This window comes from Trichoplusia ni, chromosome 10 (assembly GCF_003590095.1).
Source record: "Trichoplusia ni isolate ovarian cell line Hi5 chromosome 10, tn1, whole genome shotgun sequence".
NCBI classification, from domain to species: domain Eukaryota; kingdom Metazoa; phylum Arthropoda; class Insecta; order Lepidoptera; family Noctuidae; genus Trichoplusia; species Trichoplusia ni.
Window position 1 is genome coordinate 4,934,787 of NC_039487.1, and position 10,038 is coordinate 4,944,824.

Here is a 10,038-nt window from a genome sequence, read left to right on the forward strand (position 1 = left end):
CCCTTCAAACTAGTCATGTGACTTCAATTTATGGAATACCCCGGTAATTTTGGTCAAAAATACAGAACGATCTAAAGAAAGCACATTCTGCCTGAAAATACAACTCAAAACAGAAATCCTGGCTCAGAAAGGTATGGGAAAAGGGGAGGAGAAAGAAAAAAAGTGAATTGCGCCTTCATAACATCTCCTCTGATGCAACAAAACTTAAATCCTACCAGTTTTTATTTTCTGCAATTTAACCCTTCGTCGCTGGGGGTTTCACAAATATTCAAGTCACAACCTCAGAACAAGCATTCGAGGATCCCACAATAGTTTTTCCAATCGATCATCAGATGGCGTGGTGATGTCTACCACACGGCTATCAGTACACTCAGTAGCTGGAATAACAATAATTAATTGTTTTACAGTTTCAATTTTTATACCATTCATCAACACTGGTCCCCAAACTGAAGCTTTTATCTTGGGAGCCTGAGTGTTGGAGGATCTTACACCCACGCCGCGTCTGCTCATGATTAAGGACTCCGGTTGGGTCCGAAACTAGTCGGGCACCCCGATAAATACGCGTAAGTAAACCGTTACATCATTTAATTAATAATGAGCTTACAACAGTTTCTTATTTGGTAGAGCAAGATTAAATTTCAGTATTTTGTCAGTGTGATCGTGTCGTCTGTCGTTGCTGGCTGTACCTGTGTATTCAGGGTGTCTGTGCCTAGTTCCTCATTAAATTTTCACCACGTCCTGGCTGAATATTCATTCACGTCACTTGTCTATCTCGTTGTGGGAGAGGGTCGCGATAATCCTGCGTGTTTTAGTTACATTGCTGGTAAGTTTGGGGGCTGTTTTTAAAGGAATGTTAAGGTTGAAATTTTCAAAATAATGATAATCGTAATGGTTATCGGCAGGATATAGCGATTAGGAACAAAATATCAGTTTCTTTTTCTTAAATTATAATTGTTTAGTAACTTTTTATCCAATTTAAATAAATCGTGTTTAGCTTTAAGTTTTGTCCTGTTAAAAAAGGTACCTAACTTCGAAATATTTTATTGTATCTTAGTTTTACGTTTACTTTTCCTAATCTATAATTTCATTTATATTATAAACATACAACTTTTACCGTATTTATTGGTTTCACTCAACACATGTATATGTTTACCTACTTAAAAAAAGGTCTATGCATTTTTACTGCATTGCTATATTTCTACAAATTCAACTTTTCTTACAAAATTGGCTTTTACATACAACTACTCTTATTTACAGCAAGATTATTATCCACTTTATTCCCATCCCGCAATGGATACTAAAATCGTTATACAACAGAATGTTTCGTCAGAATTCTAATAGTTCGTTACATCCATGGCTATGGCTAGTTTGTTTAGTCAAATGTCGCCTTGTAACAAACCAAAAATCCAATTATACCAGTGTCAAAAGTTTAAAGTTTAAGACTGTCTCAGACTTTGTGAGTCCTGCTTAAATAACTTTCATACTTTTAGTATGGTAAGCTTCTTATTAAAAGCAACTTTTCTTGGTTTTGATTACTTTATTATAACTTTGAGTTAATTTTGATTTCTTCGAGGTAAACATAATTTGTTTTAATCAAGCAAACTTATCAATTGGGTTGGTTTTTTTATCAGAAGGACGGGTATTATTAACTATCATGGATTTTATTAACAGATTTCATTATAAGTTAATGTGATTTGGTATAAAGCTGTAAACTTTTTTTTTATCTCTGACCAAATCACTCGAAGGTATGGCAATGCCACTCCAGACACGAGACTTTGTCCCGTCATTAAGATACGTATATTGAGTGATTCGATGACCATTTTTATAATTGTCCTTAAAACGGCTGAGCCACCTTTAATAATGTTTTACCTGGTTTCAGAACCTATTTAACAGTTTTTTTAAATAAAGACAAACAGTTAAGTTTTCTTTAGGTCGATTAAAAAACAAAACTAAAAAGTATAAAAATATTATAATTCCATTAAATTCACTTCACATTTAAATTAATGGCATTCAAATAATACATTCTAAATTTAAATGCAACATCCTCAACGACCTGTATTATAATATGCTAGATTCGTTATTTCTTACAAAATGGCGGCTATCGTTACGATTTGAATAGCAAGCTTCTAGTGACGTAATTAGATTGCAAATGGCCGGCGATTGCCAGATATTAGTTTCGAGGGCTCTTCCCACTGATCTTCATAAGCTCTCAGAGGCAAACTCAATTTAATACGTTCAAGAGGCTTCCAGGATAAATAAAGTTCAGCGTATTATAATACAGAGGGCCTATCACCTTTTCAATTAAGAAGTTGTAAGAGCTTGATGTCGCTCTACGCTGCGTAATCAGTTGTCTCGCTTACACATTAACAGTCTTATTCTAAAAGACAATATTAAGTCTCTATAGCCAAGTGATAAGTCTACAACCATTAACGTCAATAGAAAACTGTCTGTTGCATAAGGAGTGAAACAAATAAAAAAAAATTGTTTATTTTTGTATTTTTACTACCCTTTTGTTAGGCTAAGTTTTAAAGTATTGTCCAACTGCAAATTTAAGAATCCATTATTAAAAAAATATATAAAATTGACAGGTCAAAGTCACGTGACTTATCAAACCGAAATGTCATTTTCATAATTATGATTGAGCGTTTTCTATTGACGCAAACGATTGGCGAAAAGTCACTTGACCAGGCTGGTAAGCATCATCATCGATCTTATTAAAATTATGGCTGCGTTTATGTTGTTAGTTTTATTATATTCGACATTCTTCGAAACGCTTCAGCCATCGTCTCCCATTGACGGACCTGTTCAAGGGCGCGCTGCAGCCGTAGCCGCCATTGCCGTTCACCATCATGTAGTCGTAACAGTTGGTCACGCCATCGCCATTGCAATCCTGGAAAGTATTCAACTAATATTGAAACATACACTTTTTAACCTATTTCTGAAGTACCTCATATATTACGACTGTATTTTGTTAATTCTGTTTTCATTAAAAGTGAATATATGTTTCATCAACTTTAACGCAGTAGTTTTTTAATTGAAGACGGATACATTCTACTTTTTGTAATCAAAGTATTTGTAGAGAATATTCAAACGAGCCAGAAACTCGATGGCCTTGTGTCGAATTTGTGGAGCTCTTGTGGCTATCTACCAAATCAGTATCAATTCACCCCCATTGTAAGTTAACATAAAATATTTTTCAAAAAAGAAAGTATAGAATAAATAGCAATCAAGTACAAATACATAAATACGTAAACAAAAACTCTACCGCTTCAAAAAGTTACATAATATCTCTTACCTTCCCGAACCTTTGCAGATACCCTTCAATGATTCTCTTAGCACAGTGATAGCTTCGCGCGCAGTCCTCCCAGCCTGAAATATAGGCAATATTTTATGTCTAGACTACACGAGCAGGTGTGTTTGTTTATCGTATTACCTTTACTAGGTTATTTGCTGAAAATAATGCTGAAAGTTATTGCGTAAATGTATATTTTGTTTTCTTAGATTATTTTTGTGAAAGGGAGGTCCCTGATTTTTTTTATGAAGACACTTTTCTTATATTTATATTCTTTGCTTCTTACAGAAGAGTTACGTATCAAATTATATAGATGTAAGTTTTTTTTTCTTTCTTGTTAGTTTAACGTTTTGTAAATTATCAGTGTAGATATAATATCTATTTGCAACTTAAATTAGGCATTTCATATTATCTGTACTATATACTAATATATAAAGCTGAAGAGTTTGTTTGTTTGTTTGTTTGAACGCGCTAATCTCAGGAACTACTGGTCCAAATTGAAAAATTATTTTTGTGTTGAATAGCCCATTCATCGATGAAGGCTTTAGGCTATAAACCATCACGCTGCGACTAATAGGAGCGAAAATAGGTACAATGGAAAATGTAAAAAAACGGGGCAGGTATAAATCGTAACTTATATCTTCTACCCACGGGAACGAAGTCGCGGGCAACAGCTAGTTTTTAATAATTAGACCGACTCATAAAAATTAAATACTTACTAAAAAGTAAATGCGTAATTTAAGATAGGTACATTTAAATTAACAAACACATTTACAAGTACCAGTAGGTATGTCACAGTGACACGAAAAAAAATTGTGTTCAAATTGTACTTAACTAATCAAATTTATTTTTTTACTTAATAACAGAAATGCAATAAATTTTTATTGCCTGTCATGCATATAATTATTTTCTTCTTGACTTCAGTAGCTTACTTTACCTACTACGGTACTCTCCTAAAACTAAAACAGCCTAAATCCACGTCTAAAAATAATATTATTACGTATATGGCAGACAGACTCCCCCCTTAACCATGCATTATGCTATCACGGTCCCACAACTACTAGTTTCTTTAACGTGATGGTAGTCCCCCAGTCTCCTCACCATGATTTCGTTCAGGGTCATCATCAGGCAGCACCACCTTCCCGGCGTCCACCCAGTAGACCCTCGAGATGTTGAAGGGCCCGCAGTACCCGCCGGTGCACTCGTGGCTAATGTCACACTTCGTAGCCACGTAGCACAAGCATCTGTAGCACTTCTCTGTCAAGTTCGGGATGAATATACCTGAAAAAAATTAATTTCATTGTAATTCCATTTTAATAAGTTGTAATTTAAGTATTGTAATTAGAATAAGAAGACATTAGTACGCCTACCATGGCAAGATAAAGCGATCACTCTAATCTATATCTATACTCTATACTAATATATAAAGCTGAAGAGTTTGTATGTTTGATTGTTTGTTTGAACGCGCTAATCTCAGGAACTACTGGTTCAAATCGAAAAATTATTTTTGTGTTCAATAGATCATTCATCGAGGAAGGTTTTAGGCTATAAACCATCACGCTGCGACTAATAGGAGTGAAGATACAATGGAAAATGTGGAAAAAACAGGGTAGATATAAATCATAACTTATATATTCTAACCACGGGGACGAAGTCGCGGGCAACAGCTAGTTTAATTTATATTTAACATCTTAACCCTACCTACGATCTACAAATAAACTTAATCGTAGATCGTAGGTAGGCAGATGTATTATGCAGCTTAGTGACTGTATCCATGCTAGATTGGAAATTACTATAAGGCGTTTTTTGGTGATTCTCAGATTTCGAATGTCGATTTTGAGAATAGAGGTAAACAACTTTTATCAAAAATAAAAAAACTAAGAGCGAGTCTGTCTAATAAGGCAGAAAGAAAAAAATAGAAAATTGTGGTTATTCTCGATTTTAGGATTCTTCAACTTTATTTATTTTATCCAAATTACTTTTAATTTTAGTGAAGAACGGTTATTACGCAATTTCTGAACATTTTTGACCAAACCACTGTTTTGTCTTTAAAAATGAAACAAGTTTATTCCTAAAAACAATTAAATACAATATTTTTCCTCACCCGCGGATCCAGTTATCCAAAACACGAAAACAGCAAACAAACAAACAGGTATCACCGCCAGCGGCTTTGGTTGCATTTTGTCCCTTTTCTTGTGGCTTATCTGAAAGAGAAGGCAATATCCGATTAGATTAAGGAAAATTGTTTAACGGAAGTTTTAATAATTGCATCGTTTTAAGGTTGAATGTTTAGTGTATATTTTCGAATCTGTCCAAACATCATTAAGATTTAATTTTTTGATTGAGAAGATAAAAAAAAGTTACTAAAACGTATAATTGTTGCAGGAAATCTTAGCTTCAAGAGTTATTTTGGATTCGGGCCTTCTAGAACAAGTTATAATGATTGAGAAAACAGGAGGTTTAGCTCTGGTTCCATGATGATGATGAGGATGATGACTGGTTCAATATAGTAAACTATTGTTTTCAACTTACTCCGGGGTAGGTTACTATGAATAACCCGGTTAGGAGTGTGCGTGAGACAGGTGTAGTACAGATACACATTCCGGCAAAATAGGAGCCTGTGTTCAACTTTGCCCATCTTGGATTAAAATATTTATTTCCGTTTTTATTGAAAAAAAAACCCTGTCCTGATTGCATTAACTTTTTGAAAAAAAAAAACAACTCAAATACCAAACTTTCGAAAATCTTTTTTTTTATTTCATCCCTTTTGACTGATGTTAAAAAGTCTTATTCGTAATGAAACTTAAAAACATAGACTTTATGAATGAACAACCTATCAGGTGAACATTTTCATTAAATATCTGAACAATAAAACCGGATGACCGGCTGCAGCTTAGCAGTAAGCTGTCAAAGTATACCATCCGTGGCCTCGCAGACTGCCGGAGTAATTTAGCAGCTTAGTGCAGCTGTTATTTGTGCCAAATCTGTACGTTGGCCCTGCGCCGGGAACGGGAAGACACTGACTGACTGTGTATGTGTGTATAGTTGTTTCATGTGACTTGGGGAACTCCGGTTGGGTCCGAAACTAGTCGGGTAACCCCGATAATTACGCGCGAGTGTACCGTTGCATCATTTAATAATGAATAATACTCACTATCAAAAGTCATCGTCGTAGTTTCGTAGTACAAGGGAAGGATGAACCTGAGACCTTCCTTCCCTTGTACCTGAGACCACATGCACTCAGCACTCCGGTGTTTAAGCCGGAACGACCGGCATACCTCTTTGCCTCCTCAGAGCGGAGGAAGCTCATGAAGATTTCCCCGCGTAAAAAAGTTACTTTTTGTGAAGACACTGTCATTTGGACTATCTGTTTTAATCACGATTTTTGTCTTGGTTTTTGGGGAAAATATACGTTAAGAAGAAGAATCGGATGTGGCAGGTTCTCGTATCCGATTAGATAATCACCTCAGTTTAATTAACCCGATAAACTTTCATAGCATAATCTATACTTCATATGTTTATATCAAATCAATCAAAGATTTTGAAATTCTTGGAAACCAATTTATTCAGAGAACTCCAAGAACTCGCGGAATGACAGAAATTTTAAACATGGGAATCGTAAATAGTAAGGATTTCATATCTAGGAGAAAAGTGGATGAAGCAACAAGCAATTCCAGGAGGAGCAATGATGGGCATGTGTATCAGGCTAACTTATTGCCTATGCATATCAGAATTATCAGAAGATTACATATTAAAACAGTCGCTGGAATCTAGACCTGCAACTATGTGCATAATAATTCAATCTTTGAAACCCTAGTTCACATAAATACCCTTTAATAAAAACCTTTGTTAAGTCCTAGCTACCGCATTAGGTTAAGTAACCTGTAATGGTAGATTAGTGTGATTATTAAATAAATAAATAAATAAATAAAAAAAAAAATAATAATAAATAAATAAATGTTTCGGTACAAAAAAGGTAAACAATGCTGGTGTGTTTTTGACCTTTCAGTACCTTAACAAATGGAGTCAATTATTGTTTATTTGCATAGTATTCCGCGGGAACAGAAAATCGGGATAAAAACGGGAGAAAAAGACATCCATACATACAAAGGTATATAATATTAGTAGGATATTAATGAAAAAGTTGAACGAAAATATTTATTGCTTACAGAAACTTTTGACCTCCAAGTTTTAAACATAAAAATGTCGATTGCCTTTAACTATGACGTCACTAAATTGCAGCGTCTGAACCCGGGTCTGCAGGTTCTTAATACCGTTTTTTATGCAACAATTAATATTTTTAAATAAATTTTCGTCTATGGAATAACGCTTTAATTGGCGTTGTATAAATCCATTGCAACATAGAAAATGGATAGAAGCTTCATCTATTATTAAGCATGGCGAGTATCGCTGGTGGTTGGTCTAAGATTGTCGATTGGCTATTCCAATTGTTTTTATTTAAAGTCAACACCCGCTGTAATAAAATTCATCCTTGTGCCATGGTGGGTTTCACAAACATTTAAGTCACACGCACATAGACACTCAGACTCAGAACAAGCATTCGTCGGTTAAACAAATTCTTCTTCGAATCGAACCCGCGACACAACAGACTCTTGGCGCAGTGACTCTTATCACTGCCACTGGTCTATTTTGATTTGTAGATTTTATCACAGTATAAAACTAAACTCTTATAGTCCGTATTATGGTGACAGAGATGATATTTGAAAGTAATTCAAGGTACTAAAAGTTGCGTCAAGTTCATTTTAAGACTTTACCACCGTACTTTGTATTAACGTGGCGTATATATAATTATATATGAATGATGAATAATATCCTCTGTATAGGGCAAACCATATTCAAATCAAATAAATCTTTGTCTTTATAATTGAAAGCTAAAGAATCCCAAGCCTCATCGCTCGGTAACTTCGAGGGGGGAACCTTAACTTGCAGTAAGTAAACAGGAACTTCACATATTTAAACTTCGTAATATTGTTCGAAGAATCGTGTGATCATAGTAATTACATATTAATTGAAAGGTCGAGGTTATTCAAAATGGTATCTTTAACTATAGTTTATATTGCATTCGACATTGTAAACTTAGGTCGAAGGTGAATAAGGATGTATATTAGTTTTGAAACATTGTGGGCCCTGTCAGGCATAATCATATTGTTTTTTTTTTTACAAACGCAAAATAGCAGAGATAAGACAAGAAACTATATTGTAGAATTAAAAATATAAAAAAAATTCTCAGTTAATAGTAAATCTGATGGAAATATCAAAGTATTAAATAAAATCTTCGAAGTAAATGTTATAAAATGAGCTATATACAACATATTTCTGCAATTAAGTATAATGTTTTCGAATACCAAACAACAAAAATAGACTACAACGTACGCAATAGTATATTTTTTATTTATGGACATTTTATTGAAATTTATTTTTATCAAGCAAAATACATATAATAATATGTTGACTGTTTTGTTTTAACTCTTGTAATAACCCGTTTTTTATTATAATATAATAATACTAGCTGACCCAGCAAACGTTGTTTCGCCGATTTTTTTTTCTAGTTGTATGTATTTTTAATGCCACATTATAAAAAAAAAATAAGAGAAAAAATTTCGTCCAAATAATAAAAAAATAAATTTTAGTGTGGGCAACCCTTGTACACTGAGGGGTATGAAAAATAGATGTTGTTCTATTCTCAGACCTACCCAATATGTATACAAAATTTCATAAGAATCGGTCGAACCGTTTCGGAGGAGTACGGTAACTAACATCGTGACACGGGAATTTTATATATTAGATGTACTCGTACTTCTGTGTTGATTTTATTTTGCGAACTTTTGCTTCTTATTCGGCAAAATTCGATCTCCAGATTTAATTGAAAAAAAAATAGATAGTTTGGAAATATTTTTTTTTGTAATAGATTAATTCTATTTCGGACTAGAAAATCTTAAGCTATCATCATAACATGTAATTTTTTGTTACTTAATATTATAAACTATAGAAACATTATTTACTTCCAATTTACGTTATTAATTAATTAGAATACAAATCCAGTTGCATGATGTTAATAAGTCAAAAATAAAACTTAAATTTTTATTACCTTATAATAACACTTTTACACTATTTGCTGTTCTACACTGATAACTTAATCACTGTCCAACACATAAACACATTTATTTCTAAAATGCTGTTCCACTTTTAATGAACTTTTAAATAATAATAATCATAATATATATTTTTTTATTGAGTGTTTGCTGTCTGTCCTTCATAAGGCTATAGACACTACTGGTGTGTCATACAGCGTCATGTATGTATGTTTGTGACTGTTTATGCATGTGTGAGTGTGTACGACGGAATCAAGTTTTGTGTGTGCACCTGTTGCTAACATGGCTGTTAAAAAGAGATGGAACTATGTATTTGTGTGATTCTTTCTCTGTCCATTTTAATAATGATGGTATGGATTAACATACATATTATACCCAGGCATAGAACAAATCCTCCCGCTTATATTACAGACATTGGTGATGGGTGGGTATCGAACCCACGACCTCTGGTACAGCTGTCAGGGCCACCAACCACTAGACTGACAGGCCAGTCAATAATTTTATAATTTATGATGTGTTTTCGTTTATCTGTTCTAGAGTTATAAATCATTTAAGTACCTAATGTATATTTATTATGTTATACAACTAGTAGTTAATTTTCCTGTTTCTCATTATACACCTCTTAAGGTACTT

At 33.7% G+C, this 10,038-nt stretch overlaps 1 protein-coding gene across 2 annotated transcripts; it reads right to left on the minus strand.

Moving 5' to 3' along the window:
• Window positions 1-2,632: 2,632 nt before the first annotated feature.
• Window positions 2,633-9,734, minus strand: LOC113498315 (lysozyme 2-like). 2 transcript variants are annotated; one of them, XM_026878294.1, is made up of 5 exons: window positions 9,402-9,734; window positions 5,397-5,496; window positions 4,394-4,573; window positions 3,296-3,369; window positions 2,633-2,890 (listed from the first exon to the last, which is right to left on the minus strand). In XM_026878294.1, the coding sequence occupies exons 2-5, from the start codon at window positions 5,470-5,472 to the stop codon at window positions 2,750-2,752; spliced, it is 471 nt and encodes a 156-aa protein (XP_026734095.1). In that variant the 5' UTR covers window positions 5,473-5,496; window positions 9,402-9,734; the 3' UTR covers window positions 2,633-2,749. The 2 variants fall into 2 exon arrangements, with proteins under 2 accessions (XP_026734095.1, XP_026734096.1); XM_026878295.1 differs by lacking the exon at window positions 9,402-9,734 and having other exon boundaries at window positions 5,397-5,589.
• Window positions 9,735-10,038: the final 304 nt, after the last annotated feature.